Source organism: Acipenser ruthenus, chromosome 55 (genome assembly GCF_902713425.1).
Source record: "Acipenser ruthenus chromosome 55, fAciRut3.2 maternal haplotype, whole genome shotgun sequence".
NCBI lineage: Eukaryota > Metazoa > Chordata > Actinopteri > Acipenseriformes > Acipenseridae > Acipenser > Acipenser ruthenus.
Genome location: NC_081243.1, coordinates 2,430,144 through 2,454,487, shown reverse-complemented (window position 1 = coordinate 2,454,487; position 24,344 = coordinate 2,430,144). Strand labels below are relative to the sequence as shown.

The following is a 24,344-nucleotide window of genomic DNA, read 5'->3' as shown; positions in this document are numbered from 1 at the left end:
GAAAATAGAACCGGTCAAACCCAAATGCTGCATTCTCATTGGTTAAAAATTAACATGGTGATGGCACATATACCGTATACTACTGACACTTCCCTGTGCAGTGTTCTTGGTTTCTATCACATTACAAGGTCAATTCTATTCCACTTCTCTTCATGAGAAGTCATTGCATCATTAAATCGATGTTAAATGGGAGTGTTTTGACTGTGATTGGCTAAGGATTATCGTGAATCAGCAACAGTCCAGTATTTAAACTCTGCCTAACTAAAGGAGCACATAGCTCGAAGCCAACCGAAGCTGTTTAAAGACATCAGAAACAATCAATATCTCAGGATGGCGGTGAGTACAAACAAGGGTTTTTTATATTGAAAATGTAAATGTGAGACTAATATAATTTTAAAAATTCTCAAAACAGTTATATGTTAAGCAGTCAATAGACATGCAATAGAGTAATATAACCATATACAAATTACAAGATATCAGTTGTATTTCAGAACTTAATAACACATGTCTATAATATTTGTCGAACCAGGAAACTACCAATATAAAATATGAGCACAGAATTGTAATTGCAATATAATTGTGGAAACACACAAGCACACTTGTTGCATGTCTTTTAAATGTTTATTAACCTTAATAGACATTTTTTATCATGATTTGGTTTTTGATTTGTGTAATTTCTTTTAATATTACGTATACTCTTAATATGCTGTATGTATATATGGTTCTCTGTTTTTTTTGTGTTTGTACAGCATTTTGAAATGCGTGCATTTAGGCGTTTTATAAAATAAAGATGATTATTATTATTAATGTACCTGAACAACAATAAATGGGTATTTATGGTGCACAAAATGAATTGCCAGCAAACATACTATTGTTATAATTTATTTTATTTTTCTTTTATTCAAACAGAATGACATGTATGTCTCTGTAAGTACAATGATTTTTTATTCTATTTAAAAAGTAAAATTTGATTTTTGTAAATGCATTTTTGCAGTGTGGCACCTGATCCACATGCTTTGGTATGATCCAAAACATGCCAGGAAAGGTTCAGGAGTTCTTTTGAAGCACTGTGGGGTTATTGAGACTTTAACACAATACTGATTATTATGCGTGTTATTAATCGTCTGTGTGCAATGCTGCCTACAGTCTCACAGTCCAGCAGTTCTTTTAATATTTATTAAATGGAGAGCTAGCAAACTCTTGAGGAAAATGATGGTTGTAAAAGCCAGCACAGTCTAGTGATCTATCACTTTGGATTATTTGGTTTTGCAGTTTTTAGGTGCATAATGGGTTACTGGGGTGTATATTAAAATCAGGTTATTTTCTTTCTCAGCAGAGACTGGGGTGTCAAGAGTGATTATATTAAAATCAAGTTTTCTTTCTCAACAGAGACTGAATTTGAAAATCGCTGAGATTAAGCTGGGACAAGTGATAACAATTGATGGCATTCCTATGAATGAAACAGAACGGTAACATTAAACTAGTTAAAAAGTCTCAGGATCTAATTTTGATGATAGAGCAAACCTCTAACAGACATTTTGAAACAGAATAAGTTTTATAAGTGCAAAAAGCTGTCAGGATGTTAAGAAAGAAAAGATAAATTACAGGTACATTATTTAAACAGTTGTAGCAACAAGTGGGGACGTGTAACACTATATTTTTCGGAACCCCATTACTTACTGTTTAACTGCACAACAGGGGCCTGACCAGATGGTATAGTGCAGTGTCCCCGGCTGTTTTTTTTATACATTTCTGTTTCCTTCTGTCACCAGCTGGTTGGAATAGTGAGGTACAGCTTATTCTGGGCCGTTAGCATAAATAGGATTTTAGCAATGTGACTGTGACAGGGTAGCGTCACGGCCCAGACTGCTACTGGCAGGAATTAGTCTCAGAGATAGAAAAGCTGCAGTTCAAGTGCTGGTGCGCACCTTTATAAACAGAATAAGTACAAAAACAGGAACAAAATAAACTGGCATGAGGGCCAAAATAAAGTCTTCAAAGAAAAGAATAAAGCGCTTGTAGGCTGGGCTTTAGCCTTCACTACAAATACAATCCAATACAATCCAATACAAACTCCTCTGACAAACAAAGGATTTCTCCTTCATTTTATGCATGTGACCTCTCCCCAATTACCCCACACCTGTGATTGCTGGTAGGGAGAGATTAACCCCATTCCTGCTAACTTTACATTCCCACACACACACTATTTACAGCTTCTGCCCTGCCACAGTGACATTTTTGCGTCACTGGAGAATACATGAGAACAGAAGAAAATTTACGCATGAGATCTAAGTTTGTCCGGCTTCTAGTAGCTGATTGATCTCAGAACTTTGTCAAGGTAGGTCTTAAGATCCCAATGATTCTGCCTCAACAACATGACTAGATAGCCCATTTCATACACCAGTGGTATTCAATTACATTCACTGGAGGGCCAGAAAAGGCAATGTCCAAATCTTGGGGGAGGGTGCTCATGATGTGAGTATTGGGGGCCATTTAATAATTCAAATGCAAAGCAAATATGTTTATAACTGCACAGTATCCAGCACAATGTCATGATTAGGAACTACTTAGGAACAAAGGCAAATCACTGCACCTGTACTAACCACGTATCACTGCTCCCCCAAAATCAAAGAAAACACCTGTCAAAATACCTGCTGTCATGGAAGATTATTATTATTATTATTATTATTTATTTCTTAGCAGACGCCCTTATCCAGGGCGACTTACAATCGCAAGCAAATACAAATACATTCAAGTGTTACAATATAAGTCATACAATAAGAACAAGAAATACAATAATTCTCAAGTGTGACAAACCACAATTCAATAATACAGCAGATAATAGTGAAAGTTACATCAGGATATGATTAAGTAGTGATAGTTACATCAGGATATGATTAAGTACAAAATACTACAGATTAAACACTTGGGAGATTACAATATTCTGAGGTACAGGATTAAATGCAGTAAAATAGGGGGCAGATAAGAGCAAAATAAAGCATATTTAAATGAAGGGTGATAGTGTCCCAGGATACAACAGAGGAGTTCTACAGGTGCTGTTTGAAGAGGTGAGTCTTAAGGAGGCGCCGGAATGTGGTCAGGGACTGGGCAGTCCTGACATCTGTAGGAAGGTCGTTCCACCACTGCGGAGCAAGGGTGGAGAAGGAGCGGGCTCGGGAGGCAGGGGAGCGTAGCGGAGGTAGAGCCAGTCTTCTAGTGCAGGCGGAGCGGAGAGGTCGAGTGGGGGTGTAGGGAGAGATGAGGGTCTGGAGGTAGCTGGGTGCAGTCTGATCAAGGCATCTGTAGGCTAGTACAAGAGTCTTGAACTGGATGCGAGCGGTGATCGGGAGCCAGTGGAGCGAGCGGAGTAGTGGAGTAGCGTGGGCGAAGCGAGGTAGAGAGAACACCAGGCGAGCAGCAGAGTTCTGGATGAGCTGGAGCGGACGGGTGGCGGACGCAGGGAGGCCAGCCAGGAGGGAGTTGCAGTAGTCTAGGCGGGAGAGTACCAGGGCCTGGACCAGGAGCTGGGTAGCATAGTTGGTGAGGAAGGGTCGGATTCTTCGGATGTTGCTCAGGAAGAATCTGCAAGTGCGTGCCAGAGTGGAGATGTGCTGGGAATAAGAGAGGCAGGGGTCCAGGGTGACTCCAAGGTTTTTAGCTGAGGAAGAGGGAGAGAGTGTGGTAGATTCCAGAGGAACAGAGATAGAGAGATCAGAGGAGGGGGAGGAGGAGGGAAAGAAAAGGAGGTCAGATTTAGAGAGGTTGAGTTTGAGGTGATGCGAGTGCATCCAGGAGGAAATAGCAGACAGACAGGTAGAGATACGGGAGGAGATGGTGGAGTCAGATACTGGAGTCAGATACTGGTGGAGAAGATACTGAAGACATCAAAGTGTCTTTTCATATTTTCCAGTTTATATTAATTTGCACTACAAACCAGTTTGCTATTTTAAACGAGGCGCTGTTTTGGTATATTATTTGTATTATTATTATTATTTATTTCTTAGCAGACGCCCTTATCCAGGGCGACTTACAATTGTTTCAAGATATCACATTATTTTTACATACGATTACCCATTTATACAGTTGGGTTTTTACTGGAGCAATCTAGGTAAAGTAGCTTGCTCAAGGGTACAGCAGCAGTATCCCCAACTGGGGATTGAACCCACGACCCTCCGGTCAAGAGTCCAGAGCCCTAACCATTACTCCACACTGCTGCCCCACTACTCCATACTGCTGCCCCAATGATTGGTAGTACATACCAATCATTTTCTGTAACTTCGGTTGCATCCAGTTATTCAGATATTCCGTTTTATTATCCTCCTTTTAGTTGGGATCAGCCGTCGTTTTGTGAAACTGACAACATTCATTTTTAAGTCTGGCTATTTTTATATTTTTTAACAGTATTTACATTACTACACGCAATGTCTTAACCATCCAACTCAGCTTTCTTCACTGTCTCTCTTCTCCTTTCAGCACACTCACTCGCAAAAATGTAACATTGATGTGCTGGAAAAAAAAACTCTAAATGAAATGAATACCACAAAACAAACATATTGGGCTGTTAAATGCTTAAATGACTGGCTTTCTAAAAAACACAATTTTACTTTAAATGAATTACTTAATAAATGATTTTCATCCCAACAAAGCACCTCAAACTCCTGCAGTGTTTGGTATACATTAGAGCCAATGGGAGTGAACTACCTAGCAACAATGTTACGTATAATATGCAAGAAGGGCTGAGCTCCAACAATAGACACATTCTCACCCTTAAAAAACTGCTTCATGTTCTCAGGAAGGATTTATTTTTTACCATATTTTGCCCACGACTTCTGCATCTTTCCTTTGCGGGATCTGATTCTGAGGGTTTTCTGTTCATCACTTAAAAATAACTTTATCTATTTTCCCCCGGGAAAACAACAACAATCCTATTGGTGGATACTTGACAGGACAGGGGGTGAGGCCGGGGTTTGTGTATGTGTGTGTGTGTGTGCTGCTCTTACTCCGATTCTGATTGGATGTGTTATCTTAATCATGTTGTGTCAATCATGGCAGAGATTTCATGTTAAAACCGCCCAAGAATGGACAACCCACCTAGCATCATTTTCTCCCACAAAACGTAATTAAAAATAGCCAAATTTTGCAGAAAAAACGCCCATTTGGCAGCACTGCAGCTGACATCCGTATTGCCCTTAAAGTAATTTAAATTAATATAAAACCAATGTTAAAACAGCTTAAAGGAAATTACTTGGAGTACGTGCACAGAACCAAACCATGTAAAACCATGTTTAATAAGCAACCAACTATTACAAAGTGTGTGTAGTTCCCTAACAAGATCAAGAATGCCTGTAGTCATGCATACTTGTATTTTTGTTTTCTCTCCCAGCATCACCTTTAATCTTGGAAAATCTGAAGAAGAGCATGCTCTTCATTTTGACATTCGCTTCACCTATCTCGAGATGAAAACTGTCGTAATGAACTCACTGGTAGATGGCCAGTTTGGTGAAGAGGTGAAAACCAAGGACTTCCCCTTCGAATATGGCAAGCTGACCAAGGTGAGTGGAGTCGTTGGAGGCAGGGTGGTAGCCTAGTGTCACGAATTCTGAGTGTTCAGATTTCATACGTACTCTTTTTATTTGCTCAGCACACACTCTTATCTCAGGGGAGACGTTAAGAGGACAGAGATGTTATTACTCCTAGTGGGGTATTGTTCATGCACTGGACCCGCAATATATCCAGATGACTTTTTTAGTACTCAAGAAATTCACACAGACTCATGTATTTGAAGTTTTACGAATCAGAATATAATTAGTACTCATTTGGTTTATTAACGGTTAAATATTGGATTGAGTAGTTACAGTCTACATCAAATCCCCAGCTGATAGACGCTCTGGGCAGTCCAGTGTCTTAACAGATATCAACGTTAACACTTTAATACATTTATATGTATTTGCAAGGCCTGCGGGCAGGCCAAGAACACATCACCCAAAGCACCCAATGCTATATTTCAGCACATTCAACAGAATACTCTCTTAATTCTGAAACATAGTGTGAATCCCTTATAGCAATGCATTCAATACATGTGAGATAAAAGAATAATTAAATAAATGCTTATCCTTTTAATACAATATAAATGCAGCGTAAAAGAAAAGAACTGTCTTCACCAAGCAAATGAAACTGAGTTCAATCAGCTTAATTGTGTAAGTCTGCAGAGGATGGACCACCTCACACTGCCAGGTGTGAGTGTGGTACTCCATTATGATTACTTAGGAGTTATATAGTTTTTTCTTCTCATTGGGATACATGGGACGCCTCAATTAAATCCAATCATTAATCTGTTTAGACAGTTCTTAACTTTTTTACAAATAATAGTTCTCAAAAGATCCGGGCCAACTTTTCAGAATTAATTGGAGTCATGTACCAATAAATCCAACTCCGAACCTATGATCTCATCCCTTGTTTTCCTCCAAGCCCCTGTGTTTCTTTTAACCTCATATTGTGTTTCAATATGTTTTTAACCCTTTGCGGTCCTATGTCGGACCTGGTTCGACATTGCAATTATTCCTATCAGGTCCACTGTCGGACCCTGTCCGACATCATTTTAGAAACGCAAAAAACGGGTTTCTAATCGTTTTTTTCTCCGGAAAAAGCCGAAAAACCATTCAATGGCCGAGTGGGAGTGACAGGAGCCGAGACAAGTCGAAAAAAAAAAAAGGCGTATCTCATGAATAGTCATACATGGCCCTGGTATCAGATAACGGGGCGGTCATAAGTAAACAAGCTGTCTGACTGTGAATCAGCGCACAGAGAACACGGACATTTGCAGAGCTTTTTTGTGATGTTATAGTAATAAAATAATGACTTGGATCGCATTATTCAGGAGTTTGGTGATAAAACGAGTGATCAGGAGATGATCGATCGGTATGTACGACTATTATTATTATTATTATTTATTTCTTACATAGGTGAAAGCTATAGCGAACGAAAGGGTGGGGCGGGGCTGGAGATGCCTAGTGAGTGCTTTGTTGTTATGCAGGGCCTTTTAAACCCGTTTGACTGTGAAAAAAGAATACTTTTAAACAGTGCGTCTAAAATTAACTGCGCGTGTGAAAATAAATTGGACCTGACGCGTATTTAATAAATGGACTGCAAAGGGTTAATGAGTCAGTTTTGATTCTATATACTAATGTCTAACAGAGTATTTGACAAAAGATTGCCACATACAATATTCAAGTCAATTAGTTTCATTAAGTTTAAGTAGCAATAATAGTCTTGTATTTACCAGGCTCTGACATGTATCTGATTCTGAGAATATGCAGTTGTAAGCACTTTTCCACAGTCCCCTGTTTCTTCAAGGCCAAAGTCTGTGCAAGCACTTTTTTCAGATATATGACCTATCAATGTCTGTTATGCCATAATTTTTGCATATTATTTCAAGATATATTTTTTTATCTGTGCTAAACCATTAATTCCATAAACCTTAATACTTAGTTTTTTTACTAAAGTGGAATGTGAAAGAAGACCCCCTCCTTTCTTTCAGAGCCCTTACATCTTGATAAGAAGAGGCCCCTTTATGCTAGGCAGCAGTTTCTCAAAGAACCATATTATAACTACTCCATCTACCATCATTAAACAATAGTATAGTGGATTAATAACAAGGTAAATTATAGTATATTATTACATACTAGCACAAAGAACATAGCATAATACATTTAAATTCTGTAATTTAATGGATATTATAATGTCTAAAGGACTTTTTTATTTAATAGAAGGAGACAGAAACTGAACCAATTCCCCAATTAATTAAACTGAATACTGCTCCGGCTTCTCTAGTCCTCTATCACTACAGTAAAGTCATGAACAAGCAATAACACTCGTCAGTTTAAATAATATGTTTTCTTATTAGACCAAAATACTTAAAACATATTATTACTCCCATGAAATCAAATAGATAGTTTTAGTTTCAAATATCGTTCTGTCTAAAAAAGGGTTAACCCTTTGCGGTCCTATGTCGGACCTGGTCTGACATTGCAATTATTCCTATCCGGTCCAATGTCGGACCCTGTCCGATATCATCAAAAAAATGCAAAACACAGGTTTCTAGTCATTTTTTCTCCGGAAAAAGCCAAGAAAACCATTCAATGGCCGAGTGGGAGCGACAGGAGCCGAGACAAGTCGAAAAAAAAGGGGCGGCCATAAGGAAACAAGCTGGCTGTTACTGAATCAGCACACAGAGAATATCACAGACATTTGCAGAGCTTTTTTGAGATGTTATAGTAATAAAATAATGACTTGGATCGCATTATTGAGTAGTTTGGTGATAAAACGAGTGATCAGGAGATGATTGATCGGTATGTACGATTATTATTATTGGAGATGTCTCGTGAGTGCTTTGTTGATATGCAGGGCCTTTTAAACCCGTTTGACTGTGGAAAAAATACTTTTAAACAGCGCGTCTAAAATTAACTGCGCGTGTTAAAATAAATTGGACCTGAGGTGCCTGACATGCACTTAATAAATGGACTGCAAAGGGTTAAGCCCTGACCGCTCTTGTCCTGTCACGCTTCTTTCTCTGATATGTGTCTCCAGGTTAGGCTATTGTTTCTTTACTTCCTCGACTACAATTGAAATAAAAAGTGTATGTAATAACCTGTACTACATAAAATCCACATTTTCATGTTTTATAATACATATCATTCATGCCCAAGTCCATGACAATGTCTTTCCATATGTGTTCTTTTTTTACAAAGTCTTTGTAATCTTTGTTGGATTTATCATAAAATAATTTTTCTTTGGCGACACACACAATTCGATTTTCCATTTTGTTCAGGGTACTGCAAGAACCCACGTGTCTTCCCAGTCGTTTTTCATTGGTCAAATCAGATCAAATCGAACTTGTTTTTCGATTCCAAAATGGATGCATCACCGTCGTACAACAATTACGACCTCGGTATGCAAGGTGTAACAAGGAATGCACATGATTGTTTTTTTTCTGTTTAGACGCACGTTAAATTCAGATGCGTTATCGGATCCAGTGTGCAATGACCTTAAGAAGGACAGGCTGCTAGGTGTGGCAGGAGAGAAAACACAAAACACACCAAGCTGCCAATTGGGATGGAAGTCCACACCCTGATACCCCCAGTCCAAAATAAGTTCCACTCTAATGTACATGTCACAAAAACAACATAAAAAAGTATCAATCTAATCAAATTCTAACCACTGTAGGAGAAGTCAGCACAGGCCGCTACCTCAACACTGAGTACTATAGCTGCAGCTATTACAGTTTTGAGTAGTTGTAGCTGTAGCTATTACAGTTTTGAGTACTTAGTAGCTATTACAGTTTTTTCTCCAGGTCTGCTGGAGATAAATACGTTACATTTTGATATGGCAAGCCAAAATATCATTTCGAGACATGTCAAATTAAAGTACAGATATCTCTAAACTTTAAGATATCTAACATACATTTAGAGATATCTGCAAATGATTTTCAGATATCTTTAAATGGAGCTTTAAAAGATATCTAAAATGCATTTTCTGATATGTTAAATTCAATTCACAATATCTCAGAATGCATTTTAGATGTCTTTCAGATATCTGAAAATAATTTCCTGTTCATTTAGAGATATCTCTAAATAATTAAGATTCCAGGGTTTGTAGTTTGAAGATAAACTCACATTCCTTTGGAAAGAGAGATTGAGATTTTCCTAGGTTCACCTGAAGAAGAGACCTTTGAGGTCTTGAAAGCTTGTGATTAATTATGTTTCGTTAGTCTGATAAAAGGTATCATATCTCCTTCTCTTTGTCTGTCTTTGCTTTTCACTAACCTTTCTATGATGTTTGCTATAACTCAGACACTTTTGTATAAGCCTGTGTAAGGTGTTTTAACTTTGACTTCAAGAGGTTCTCTTTCATTCTAGTTATCTATCATAGATACATGTAAGCTAGGCTAGCTCAACCAACTGTCTTGATCTAAATAAACCAGCATCATCTAGTTATCTGCCTCTTTCATTTTACTAGCTAAATGCTGCGGTGTAGATCTAGCCTACATTACATGTCTACGACAGGCAACTAGAACTGAAGAGCCGCTCCTGAACTTGCAGCCAAAGCACCTTAATAGGACTGTGGAAGGGTGGGGGTATTCACTGACATGGGAGACAGAAGATTATATTTGCCAACACGGCACAGGTGCCCAGTTTTATTTATTTTCTTTTTGATTTCTTTTAGCCCACAGAGGGCGGTGTTTTCTGTGGCCTGTATACCGGCAATGGTAATCGGAATCACAGGTTACCAACACAGGTAGCTGCAGGCATGCTCACATGTGCTCAAAAATAATAATGAAAACCAAAGGTGAAATGAAAAGGGAAAATAAAACACAGTAATAAAACTACAAAACAAAAGTGCTGCTTATGCAATGCCCTCACTGCCGCTATGCCGGTCAGCTCGGGTCTCCGTCCTATGCTTCGCTGTGCACTATACACTGGGGTGGCCAAGGTTCCCACTACACACGTCCCGTCGGGTACGTAATTATTTATTAATTATGTGTCAAGCCTGTCAAGCCACCCGAATGCAGAACCAAGCGCAGTACTTATGGGCCGAACAATCCCCCAAGGCCCGCCTCTCAGCCACTCGGAGAGAGGGAAAGCCAACCCACCCTCTCCCCCATGTCTCCGTGTCATCGCCATGACTGACAGGCGGATCTTACGAGGCTGCTGCCCTCTTCCTGCAGAACCACGCATGCGCCAGACAGTCAGCACAGATCTCTCCCACCCCCCACCCCGGTTACAAGGACTGTTTAAGAAACACAAATCTGAATAATTGCAATAAGAACCAAAAATAATAATTACAAACATCATGTGTTAAAATAAGGTTTTTCTTTTTTGTTGCCCTTCAGATTGCTGTCCATTACTATCAAGACAGATTTCAGATTAAAGTTCCTGATGGAAAAGTTTATGACTTTCCAAACCGCTGTCCCGACTGGAAACTATCATTCCTGGAGGTGATAGGAGGGTTCAAGATCATTTCTTTTAGCATCCAATAAGTTGTAATCTGCAGAAATGTGATCATCTAAACTCGATATGCAAAACACCTCAACTTTAGATCCTATAATCAGAATTAGCATTATATTGACATGTGATTCCTGGGTGAATGTTTAGTAAATTAATTGCATTGTTTAGCCTTCTGTGCTTCATTAGACACTATACTGGCTCATTAGGACATGGAAAAACCTTGATATGTTTAACTTATGTTAAGATCACAAGATATAATCTCAGTCTCACAAGATCAATTATCTGAAGACATTTCAAACTCTTATGTTGAGATCAGAAATATGGAAGCATTTAAAAAAACTGTTTAATATGATATTGAGACTACAGTCAGACGTGTTATTGTCAACCCACTGTATGAGTAGCTTTTAACCCATTGTTTTGCAATTCTTTTATTTTTTTTAATCTAAACAAATATACAAATTATTATTTCTGTGCTTATCTAGTCACACATTATCAAAATTAATGGCTTTGTTTAATAAACTTATATATCGGAAAGGGCACTATAACACATTAAAATAAACATTTGCATTTAAACCTGTGTTTTTTGTTTACTTATTTCTCTATTTTCAATAGATAAATGGGGGTGGAGGGGGCATCACTTTACAAGTAATTGAAAAACAGGTATGGTCAGTGTGGAGGTCTCTAACTGGCAAATTATTATTATTATTATTATTGTTTATTTCTTAGCAGACACCCTTATCCAGGGCGACTTACAATTGTTACAAGATATCACATTATTTTTACATACAATTACCCATTTATACAGTTGGGTTTTTATTATTTTACTGGAGCAATCTAGGTAAAGTACCTTGCTTAAAAGGTACAGCAGCAGTGTCCCCCCAACAGGAATTGAACACACGACCCTCCGGTCAAAAGTCCAGAGCCCTAACCACTACTTCACACTGCTGCCTAATGGTGCAGTGTAATATTATTAACAAGAGAGCTGTCCCGAGTACAATTGCAAACACATATTCGTAACTAGTATGACCACGTATAATTTGACCATTGCTCGTTATTCAGCAAGAAAAAAGTAAAACAAATGCATTGAATCAGCAAGTCTAGCAATAAAGAGCAAATCCAGGGGAAGGGGGAGGGACAAGTGTTACAGTCTCTGACACACTGGAGGTAAGCATGGCATGAGTGAGGAGATCAGACAGAAAATTTGGCTCAATCAAACTCTTCAGAGCTATATTACCTACACTTTAAAAAAATAATATAATGCATTAAAATATATGTTTTCAAAACGTTGAACCACGCAACTAATTGTAAACCTGTGTGTGATTCAGGGTGAGTAAGCGAGGGCTGCGCCCCCATATTTTCTTCCTACCAATAAAATCTAAACCCCTATTTAAACCCCAAGGCATGAGTTTGCTGTGTCTTGCATTTTTTGTTTGCCTGTCGCAGCACAGCTGAAAAACGTTGCTCACTATTATACCTTCAATGCTGCTGGTCAAAGCTGTCTTGCCTCCAAATTCGCAAAAGCCATCACGTAATGCTGCACAGCCTTGGAAAAATCAGATTTTGTAAATCTGATTTTCAATTTATATTTGAAATTGCTACTCACCTTATTTTTCATTCTCTGCATAATAAAATTCTCAAATGGTGACTGCATTCTCTTCCTGGACAATCTGCCAATAAATATGCTGCCGCTGCAGCACGCTCCCGCTAACTGGGCTGCGGCAAGATCGCATGCGTGTGATGTCAGACCAGGAGGGAGATACAAAGGACTGGGGTAAAGAAACAAAAGGTTTGAACTAATAGAACACTGATACAAAACAAAACAGCAGGGTGCCTGTGGCGGAGTGTCCCGCCCCTATATATGTGCACTGTTTATTATGATTTGTATTATTGTTTGCGGCGCACATAAAAGCAACGCGTATTTGTTATTGTTTTTATAGTTTAAGGAGTGTAGGATGCGTGACTGATCAGCTAGTGGTTTATTTAGCTATCTGACAGTCATGCATCCTTATTAAACTCGTGCAGACAGAGACCATCTCCCGAGTTAATTAATTGATAATTGTTGCTAATCGGGAGATGGTCACTGTATATAAACCTGCAGCTCTTTACCCTCAGCGGAGAGTGTATTAGGAGTGCTGTACCCTTGAGCAAGGTACTTTACCTAGATTGCTCCAGTAAAAACCCAACTTTATAAATGGGTAATTGTATGCAAAAATAATGTGATATCTTGTAACAATTGTAAGTCGCCCTGGATAAGGGCGTCTGCTAAGAAATAAATAATAATAATAATAATAATAATAATAATAATAATAATAATAAATAGCAGGAGCTGACAGGGAGAGGTTAGTTGGACAGCGTGAAATTCAAAGGTGTTAACAGAGAGTGAGGAGAGGTCAGAGGGGACAGAAAAGAGTAAGGAGAAAACAGTGTTATCAGGAGAGAGCTAGGTTTCAGTGAGAGCAAGGAAAATCGAGAGAGAGGTGGGAGGCAAAGGCAGAGATGAAATCAGCTTTGTTAGCAGAAGAGTGACAGTTCCAGAGTGCACCAGAGAGAGTGCGGGAGGAGAGAGAGTGGGAGGGGGGAGGCAGAGGGATGAGGTTAGAGGGGTTAGGGGAGCAGCGACAGAGAGAGGAGAGGGTGGGAGTGAGAGGACAGAGTAACGGGGATGTGAGAGACAGGTGAGACAGATAGGTACAGTTGTAGTGAGGGCAGGAGCGGTGGGGGGAGGGTACAGACCTGTTTAGTAGTTGACGTCTTCCAGAGCACTGCAAGGTTCGGATTTTCTCCAACAGCCTCTCCTCGCTGGACTCCCACAGCTAGACTGCCGGCTCTTTGTTAGAGAGGCTCTTCGATTGGCTGGCGCACAAATAGGCTAGCTGTCTATTATACTAACTAGATGGATAAAAGCTGTGTGTAAACCAATCAAATTGCAAATCAACCTCTATTCAATGTAACCACTCTCACCTGGTACTAATCACAAATAGTAAATCACCTAATTAAAACAACACCACCTTTATAATGTTACTTAAATACAGCTAATGTTAATTACTTGAAGCAGGAGCACTTACCTATCTACCTCTGACTCTGGTTACCTGTAGACTGACCATTAGTAGATTCACTCAGCTTAAGTAGGCTCCACCCCCTAAAGACAATACTTAAGCAATACAATAGTTCCAATACACTTCAGTGGGATCACAGAACTTATTATTCTATTGAAACAAACCAAAGCTCCTAAAGGTTTTTTCAATTATATATTATTATTATTATTATTATTATTATTATTATTATTATTATTATTATTAATTTGCTTAGCAGACGCCCTTATCCAGGGCGACTTACAGAGGAGACAAGTTATTACAATATATTTACAATGTCATTAAAAGCTAGTACAATTTAAGGCAGGTATATTAACAGTAAGATGAATACAGCAACAAGTTGCTGTTGGATTTAAAAACAAGTACATTTTAACACAAGTGAATTTACATTCAGGCACTGAAAAATGATAACTTACTGTTGAATATAACACAATTACAATTAAGAGCCACTGGAGCACGTGCACAAACACTTATAGAGGTACAATACTATAGAACGTAGTTTATCTTGTGTCAGCGGGTGCTTAAGGCAGTTAATACAGGGCTGGCAGGTGACAATCGCACATCAAGACATTAGCTCTGATATTGGTTTCTAGTATCAGTGTGTGATACCACTTCTCCGCTCAGTAGATTTCAAGGCACCCCACAATACTAAGGGAGAGATATGGGACCTGGGTTCTTTTCACTGTTGTTTAATAATGCATATTAGAGACATTGGTGTGTAAGGACAATGTGCAACAAACAGGTAAGTATTGGGAAAATGTAATGTGGTGCTATTAATAATGCAAGAGTTATGTGTCAATGCTGAGTTAACATAACATATAGGTGAATGTTTGGTTTGGTGTACACATTAATACATTTAGCGTGATGCCTTCACCTAATAAACACCAGCTGCACCACTGGGTACTGTGGAGCGCCATTTGTGTCAAAACTATCCAGCCATTAATTTGTCAATTCATGAATTGGTCCATCCGTGCAGTAATTTGTCCATAAATTCGTCAATTCATACAGTAATTAATAAATGTATTTGTTACTTAATCTGAATTCATTAATTAAAATAATTGAATATGTTCAGTCTTGAACAAAGAAGACTACGCGGTGATCTGATTCAAGCATTCAAAATCCTAAAAGGCATTGACAATGTCGACCCAGGGGACTTTTTCGACTTGAAAAGAGAAACAAGGACCAAGGGTCACAAATGGAGATTAGATAAAAGGGGCATTCAGAAAAGAAAATAGGAGGCACTTTTTTACACAGAGAATTGTGAGGGTCTGGAACCAACTCCCCAGTACTGTTGTTGAAGCTGACACCCTGGGATCCTTCAAGAAGCTGCTTGATGAGATTCTGGGATCAATAAGCTTCTAACAACCAAACGAGCAAGATGGGCTAAATGGCCTCCTCTCGTTTGTAAACTTTCTTATGTTCTTTCTTAATATAAAATAAAATGAGTTGTTATCATCTTCAATAAATACAGCCGGTGTTACATTTTTAAAATATTACTATGTTATTATTGATGCCTTCAGAGTTGGTATGCCGTCGGTTTTCACTTTGCAAATCTGGGAACCCTAGGTACATGGACAGTGCAAGAAAAATGTGGTCAGACTCCGAACAACTGGACAAAACTCACAAAAATATTAATATAAATGACTTTTTTTTTTATTAAGTGTTGTTGTAACTGTTAGTGATAATCTATATATTTAAGGTTAACCTTAATTTTGATTATAATGTTTGATTTTTTTAAACCATTATTTAAAACAAAAATGCCCTTCCCTCTCCATTTAGCTTTGGTCTCCATAACTTAGCAGTGCCTTGTAGCTTACAAAAATGTTTACGGAGGGGGGGGGGGGGGGGGGGGGGTTGAACTATTATATAGTACCGGTAAGAAATTAAAGTTACTTTCACCTCTGTCCAAACCCAATTTAAAAAACCCCGGAAACAATGGTCAACCGAAGTCCCTACCATGCCATTGCCTGGCCTCGAGCACCAAACAGGGGAGTTTACCCATTTTATTATTTACCACTACACCACTGCGCCAGAAGACCCAATTAAATCAAATTATTTGGTTTGTTGTACAACTCTTAAAAATTACCTGGATGTGACCTCATGTCCTTTTCTAATCTCTAAAATATGTGAGATAATGTTGATAACATATTTCCCAGATACACAAAGTCCTTATTACCTATTAAGATATAAGTATATATAGAGAGATGTTTAACAGCTTAATTATTCTAGTCTTGGTATAAAATAGATTTCCTTCTCAACAGTAAAAACACATTTTTTAGTGTTTTCTCAATAGACTGGTTTCGCTTTATGTATAAATGTGTTTAACAAACTTGGCTTTTCTCTAGCCACAAATATCCTAATATGAAAGCCAATCTTGTATACCCCATCCCTGAAAACTCTCGTGGGAACGTGGCTGGAGCCTTAAGGGGCTTTCGCACCGGACGCGGCGCGGTAAAAGCAATTGTTTTCAATGAAGGCGGTCACACGCAGCGGCAGAGCGGTGCGCAGGAGATAAAATATTTTCAACTTTTTTCCCTATGGGTAAATATCGGGACTTTCTTCCTATGCTTCGGGACGCGGGACGTTTACTAGGAAATCGGGACTGTCCCGAACATAGGGACTGTTGGCATGTATGGGATGGCAGTAGTTGCATTTTTTAATCATGTGCATATGATAATGCAAAATAATATCAATGTATAATGATGACTTTAACTCATATTCTCTTTGCCTATACCCAGCAAACCAGACAAAACTCAGAAAGGAAGAAAGAAAATCTCAATTTTTTTTTATTTTAAACACAATTGCCTGATATTTGGGTAATTGTGGGGGGTTAAAATTAGGTTTTATATATATATATATTATATATATATTATATATATATATATATATATATATATAATGTTTCGCTCCCCATTACTTGAATTATTATTATTATTATTATTATTATTATTTTACTAAGCGTTGTGTCTTCTGTATAAAGAGTTTTCCGTTTCCCACTGGTACTTACTGTTTGTTGCTTGTACACGCAGCCGTGACGTACCAGACCGCCCACGGACTTCCCCTGCCGCGTTCGGTGTGAAACGTGGTCTGCAGCCACTGCAAGGTGGCGTGTCCGGTGTGAACGCCCCTTTAAGGTAATCTATTAAAGGGTAATTAAGGCTCCAGCCACAAATATAAAAGGACCCACTCTCGGCTCATTAGGTGGAGAGAATGAGCGAATGCTACCGACCAGCGAAAAAGGTACTCGTTGTCACGAGAAAGCATATTTTGTGTTTTATTCATACGGTTTATTTTGTTTAATTAATAAATATACTGCACCAGCAGTTTCAGCCCCGTGCTTCTCGGTCTGTTTGTGCTGCTTGCTGGACGCTGACGTCACCACCCACGCACCACTCTAGCCATCACTGTGACAGGACCACACAAATGCTTCTGTCAATCTGTAGCTTGAGACAAGCCTACTGGCTGTGCAGCAAAATGCTTCCATTCTAAAAGCTTCCAATCTATTAGAAGTGTGAACGGACAGGCATATTTACAACATATAGTTCTGTTTTGAGGACTGTCAAGTTAGACGTGTCGCGTAATCAGAGCAGTGAAACTTCACTCCGGCTGTGAAGCCCAACACAGAGAAAATTGAGCTTTATCATCACTGCGTAGGAAAACATCAAGAAATGTATTATTTTTAGGCTTCAGTTTCTTGTTTTATATTGAGGTGTCGTCATAAAAGCATCTAAAGAGCTTTATTTGCTAAATGAACGGTTAGAGTGAGTTGGAATTAGAGTAAGTTATCATAACAATATAGTTAAAGAAAACATTTAAAACAACAGGTAGAACCAGTTAAATGCTCCAAAAGATTACAAGGTAGTCTGTCATCAAATGAGAACAATATCATTTAATGGGTCAAATGTTCAGGTACATTTGCCCATCTTTGTCAGTAGGTGGCAGTATGCACTAACACATTTTCTGCAGAGCAACTATCCAACTGCTGTATTAATAGGGTAAAACTCCTAAAATGCTACTTTTGGAAAAAATGAAAAATAATAAAACAAATAAAAAAATTAAATTAAATTTCACCCTTTTCACATGGCTGAGTCATTGTGAAGCGTGCATTTGCAACCATTACCATACAAATTGTATTTTAGAACATTAATACATTTTTTTTTTTTAATTCCAAGTAGTTTTGAAATAAAAGTACGTAAACTTAGTTTTATGAAAAAGTATGTTCACAAATAGAGCAATATGGTCAGGCAATACCAAGTGTGGGAGAAGCCTGTGAAAAGTCTTGGGAGATGGTATGATGGGAACCTAAAAGGACACAGTTCATGTGGGAGAAGTGAGACAACAAGCAGTGGAAGGGTTGAAGAGCATAGACAGCTGCGCTTAACCAGGCAAACTAAAACTCTGGTGCTTTCAGTTTGGTCTAGTGCCAAAGCTGCTGTGACCACTCACTGTGTAGGAGGTTCCCTTGACAACAGTAGAGAAGCTGGAGGCGTTAATCAGTTCATACATCAGGAAAAAAAGTTAGCAGTTCCACGCTGCCTTAGCAGAGTGGGATTGTATGGTAAAGGGATACTGCAGTTGCCAGTCTCAGTAAAGGTATTAAAAACAAAACTCGTCTAGGACAACTGGAAGCTGCTTGCTAGAGACTGTAAAATGCTGGCAGACATTGGACAACAGCTTATTTTCCCACCTGAGATTGCCACCACTAATCTTCGACCTGATATTGTATTGTTGTCTGGATCAGCACGCCTTGTTTACCTGGTTGTTAACCGTGTCATGGGAGGATGCTGTGGATGAAGAGTATGAAAAAGAAAAAACTGCTGTACGCCCAGCTGGCTGCTGAAGCGGAACAGCGAGGATGGAGAGTCCAGGTTTACCCAGTGGAGGTGGGCTGTTGAGGATTTGTGGCACTCCACAACTCTGTTTCTCAGAGACAATGGATGATTCAGTGGTCAAGAGTTGCGACGCTTGGTGAAGAACTTCAGAGGAGCAGTAATTGGCTCTGGTTGAGACACAGATTCTGGTTGGGGATCCCAGGCACAGAAAAAAAAAAATGTCGATTGTAAAGGAATGTAAGTAAGCTGGGCTTAGCTGAGTGGGGGACGAAGGGGGGAGATGCTGGGATTCCAGAATCACTGTCGTGCCCTCTTAAGGTGTCGTGGGCTAGTCGACGAACAAAGGAATGGAAGGTACCCACTTGAAAACCCCAGAGAAGTACTCTACTCAGCTCAGTCCAGACGGTTGTCATGCTGATGCGCTAGGGAGGCCGCACTGTGATTTATCGCTGGAGCCAGCATTGCTGCCGTTGTGTGTGCCGATGCACCAGTGAGGCAAAATAGGCTGATCCCTGGAGCCAGCATTACACTTCAGCCATCAACACCAGACAGAAGGATATCTACATCACCAGATGGAAGGAAACAGATGGATCACATTAGTTTACAGTAAAAGAAGCTATGTCTTAGTTGGTGCTTATCTTGGCCAGAGCGGAGTCCGATATCAGCATGAAGTTTTAACACCTACTCTCATGTAATGGAAATCATTTCTAAGCACGCACACCTACCAATTAAACACACTTACTGATGCAATTTGTTTTGTGCAATGTTTTGTTTTTAAAATTCTAATTATAAAACCAATGTGCTTAAAAATCCACCAGGTTCCCCCTAAAATGGATAAAAATCTCTTATTCATAATAATTCATTTTCTAGTTTATGAATACAATACAAAACAGAATTTGGTAGGGTTAAAACCACCAAGACAGTGGTTTTTAGTTTGTACTTTTCCTTTTAGACAGAAATAATCAATACTCAATATGAATAACAAAGTGAATTGGGGAACATAATCTAAGGGAGAAAAAAAAAAAAAATGGTGCCTGACTACACAGTGAGATTTCCAGTGATTTTAGGCAGACAAGACTTACAAATCAGGATTCCAGAATAGGGTTCCAGATTGTAGAGGGGGTCATGCTATTCATTTCAATAGGGATCTGGTAGGTAGGCGGGCTGGATTAGACAGGTTTTACTGTTCAGTACAGTGTGTTGCAAGCTTTCCTGGCCACACAAACTCCCCAGGTCTGTTCTTTTTACACATTTTATTCTGCATTCACTCCCAATACAGTAAATCTCAGTAAATGAATAGTGTTACAGAACCACAGTGAACAGACAGAAACTCACTCACAGCCCTTCCAGTCATTCTGGAAATGTAGGGGTCGAAATTACAAGCATGTTATTTTATTAATTCATAGTTTAACTGTAGTGGATGATTCTGATCAAAAGCTACATTTCAAAACTTTTATAAATATAAGTCAAATGCAACTGCTTTCCTTTAAAATCAGAGCTGTGCAACATTTTGGGTTTAAAGTTATTTAAAGATATAAAACAGAAAGACTAACATAAAATAGGAGCCTAACAGGAAAATACAAATACGAAGGTTTGTTTGGCCATCCTGGAATTCTAAGCATAAAGACTGCCGACTAGTTTTCCTCAAAATTAATTTGAAGATAATTTTAATAAGGACACGTTAGACCAGTTTTTGAATCTCAATAAAAAACTGCTTATAGTTTGCATTTATCATTAACTGTGATGCAACTTTTTTGGGGGGGGGGGGCAAATTCACAAACAAGAGGTCATCTGACCAGTCAATGCTTGTCCAATACTCTCAGCAAATATACCCTAACAAAAAGAACAACTTAAATATCTGTATTAGTCATTTTATTATAGGGCTGTCATTCAAACACTCTTTAAGGGGATTATAAAATGGCAAAATAAATACTCAGGAAAACCAGTTGAATTAAACATCCTTCCCAAGTTCAGATTACAATACTTGGGGACTGGAAAGGCTTCACAGAACTCAGAACACTCAAGTATTGGAAAAAACACATCAATTAAAAAAAAAAAAAGGACACAGGACCATCACAAATACACAGAAATCACCTACGTACATTTTTCACCTGTATATATAAATATGCCTGAAACATGCTACTAATCAATTTAAATAAGTTATTTTTCAAGTTCTCTGCCTAAACCTCTACTACATAATCAAAGACACCTGAGGGGCCGACACTGACAGGAAACACCACTGCCCCTTCTGGTAGCCAGCAGTAACTGCGGTCATTGATACATTCTGTTAACAGTGCCATAAGCTACTGAATTACAGCAATTTATTTACATATACTGTGTGTGTAAGAAACAAGAAAACAATACATAGCCACACTGCTATAAAGAGAGACACAACAGGGGACAATCGCTGGTGATTTAGCACCAGGGGAATGAAAATAATAACACCACCACAAAATATATGCATCTCTCAATCTCAAGAACCATCCAGCATGAAAGGACTGACCCACAAACTAATAGTCAGACCTACCCCTACTGTTTCTCTGCAATTAAACTGTTCATTCCTAAATAACTAAATTTAGAAAGGATTACTACAACCCAACCTTATCCCAAGTTTAGTCTTGCACACCCCCCATGTAAGATGCAGGAGTCATTTTGGATTTAAAAAAAAAAAAAAAAAGAAAAATCAATTCAGGTCCATAAAACACAGGAAGTGTCAGGTACCACCCTTCCTGTAGCTGTGATTCCACACAGGCATGTTTAATAAAGCCTTACTCATACAAACACAGAGGTGCACGCACACGCCTTTCTAATGCATGCTTACTGCAATGTGATTCTCAAGCTTCCACACAGGAATGAATTCACTGCTGTAGAGCTGCAGGAAAGGCCTTGTACATGGGATTGTAAGACTTAACCCAGATGAAAACAGTGCTGAAGTATTGTATTGAAGTTTTAGAGAAACTATCCTGGGAAATTGTATTTTCAGTAAATGGAAGCAAATTATTTCCTAATATATTGAGTCACTAGGGAGGTTATTTTCAAAGTTAGGTACATATGTGGAGCAAATCCCATTATGTACACACTGCAGAACTGAACACACATTATGTTAAATTCAAATTCAATGCAGGTTTATAACTACGATAAAAAAAAAAGTTTATCTTCTAACCAACAACAAATGTTCCAGCAAGAAGTCTTTCAATGTCTTCAAATGTAGTTATTGAAAGATATACTGAAAAAGGCTTCTGGTTGAAACGTTTGCCATTGAATTGAAATGTTTTAGTATTTCTAAACTCAGTGCTATTGAATGTTTAATAGTTGGATGATAAATCTACCCAATCTTCAAATAAAGTTTTAAAAATAACCTTCAATAAATCTGTAATTTCTGGCATCAAATATTTCCATTGACAATCTCTAAAACACAATGATGTGCATAAATGTCTAACTGTAAACCCTAGAATCCCTCAGTGGACTGAGTGTGCTTCCCAGGCTGGTTACTCTGTCTGGGGAACGGAGATGGAGGCTCCTTTGGGGTCGTCGAACCGGTCCATGGTCTTCAGCTGCATGAGCATGTGAAGCCCGTAGGTCAGGATGAGCACCATCAGCAGAGTGGTGAGCAAACCCATCCAGATCCCTGGAGTGAAGAAACCAGCGCAGTCACTGGCATAGGAGAAGCTGGGCCCGGTCACATTGAAACCCTGGATCTGGAGAGCGAGTGAGATCAAGATATTATATATATAGTATTTATATAGCGCTTTTTATATAAAAGTATCAAAGCACTATACAGTACATAGCAGAAAAAAAAACACAATACATTTGTATAGCATGTCACACATACAACTGCCACAGTCTGACCATTTAAATAACAGAAAACACAATACAAACCAGCAGTTTTAAAGTTACATTAAAACCCACTAAGATAAGAAAGCCATTTATAAAAGTGCATTTTTAGTCTTGACTTGAAAACTGTAACGGTCCCAGCTTCCCTGACAAACGAAGGCAGAGCATTCCATAATGTAGGAGCTCTACAAGAACATTAGAAAACTAGGATCCCTGGTCATCATTTTTCCTTTAAGATTCCCTGAAATAGAAATGTAACCATTACCTCATGGGTATTTATCCTTTAATACTGTCTAACCCACCCCAAATGTGTTTCAAACGTGGTGCCTGCCTAAGGGCATAAACGACCACTAACACAAGTATTGCCATCACTTTTCCTTCAAGACTGCTGCAATCAAGGACGCAGCGACCTTGAAAGTTAATGGTTACATTTCGAATTTCAGGGAACCAGGGTTATGATAATAACCTAATGTTCCCTATCATGTACGAAATGTAACCATTACCTCATGGGTAGAAATACCAATGCTGTCACAAGGCAATAATGCAGGCCAAGTGGAATGCTACAAGGCTCAGCAAAGGCCACCTTGTGTGTTACCATGAAGAATCCAGTACAAATAGATAGGGCTGTAACATTAAGGGAGAACTCGCCTCTATGTTTATGCTGCAAGGGTTGAGCTCCAGGCCACTCTTAACACTCTTGTTCCAAACCTAGGTTTTTGTGAATCAATGACATTTCAGCCGATAGAACCACGTAGAAGTATGGGGAGTAGCCCACATGCTGCATCGTAAACGTCTCTGTCAGATGCGCCCTGGAACAAAGCCCACGAAGTTGCCATGCCCCTGGTAGAATGGGCAGTGAGCTTCTCTGGAGGGGCAAGTTTGCTCATTCATATGCAGTCTTAACCGTATCTGTAATCCATCTTGATAGCCTCTTTAGATAGAGCTTTCCCATGGGACTTAGCCCCATAATAGATAAACTGCTCAGACTGCCTCCAACTTTGAGTTTTGTCCACATAATATGCTAGTGCCTGCACCGGGCAATGCGTATGGCGCTGCCGCTCTACCAGACTGGAAAAGGAGGCGGATGAAAAGCCTCAAGCTCCACCGCCTGGTTCATGTGGAAAGCCGAAATGTTTTTTGGCAAAAAAGCAGGATTAGTGCGAAGCGTGGCTTTTACCCGGCTTCTGCAAAAATTAAGCAGGCTTTTGCAACTGAAAATGCTTGCATCTCACTCACCCGCTTAGCAGATGTAAGTCGCAAGCAAAAAAGCCACTTTCATAGATAAATATTTCAGCTCCGCTGAATGCAAGGGCTCAAAGGGAGGCTTCATAAGCTCTTCCAGCACCACATGTCCTTCATAAGTGGCCAAAGCCACCAAGCTCCTTTCAACAATTGCCCTACCAGGAAACGTGCTCCTGGGGAGACGATCAATTTTAATATGACAAGCCAAAATGGCTGCCAAATATACCTTCAAATGCAGAGGGGGATTTCCCCTCATCAAATAATTAGGTCCTGTAGAAATTGCAGTACAACTGCCATGGGACAGGTTGTAGGGTCAAAACCCTTAGGCAGGCACAACATTT

At 39.1% G+C, this 24,344-nt stretch overlaps 2 protein-coding genes across 2 annotated transcripts in view; one reads left to right on the top strand and one right to left on the bottom strand.

The window, feature by feature from the left end:
* Positions 1-224: 224 nt before the first annotated feature.
* Positions 225-11,537, top strand: LOC117970554 (galectin-2-like). Its single transcript, XM_059017232.1, has 5 exons — positions 225-336; positions 910-927; positions 1,390-1,469; positions 5,384-5,552; positions 10,889-11,537. Exons 1-5 carry the CDS (start codon positions 331-333, stop codon positions 11,033-11,035), a joined length of 420 nt encoding a protein of 139 aa, XP_058873215.1. The 5' UTR covers positions 225-330; the 3' UTR covers positions 11,036-11,537.
* Positions 11,538-20,165: 8,628 nt separating this feature from the next.
* LOC117401680 (V-type proton ATPase subunit S1-like) overlaps positions 20,166-24,344 on the bottom strand; it is a 28,973-nt gene continuing 24,794 nt past the window's right edge. The window contains exon 10 of the mRNA XM_034002473.3: positions 20,166-22,625. Coding sequence (XP_033858364.2) covers positions 22,416-22,625 — 210 coding nt within the window. The 3' untranslated portion in view covers positions 20,166-22,415. The remainder of the gene's footprint in view (positions 22,626-24,344) is intronic.

What these genes read in the sequence shown, in the direction of transcription:
- LOC117970554 (XM_059017232.1), top strand. An exon ending in CCTATGAATGAAACAGAACG is followed by an intron (nt 1,470 to 5,383) that starts GTAACATTAAAC and finishes TTTCTCTCCCAG; the next exon opens with CATCACCTTTAATCTTGGAA. An exon ending in AATATGGCAAGCTGACCAAG is followed by an intron (nt 5,553 to 10,888) that starts GTGAGTGGAGTC and finishes GTTGCCCTTCAG; the next exon opens with ATTGCTGTCCATTACTATCA.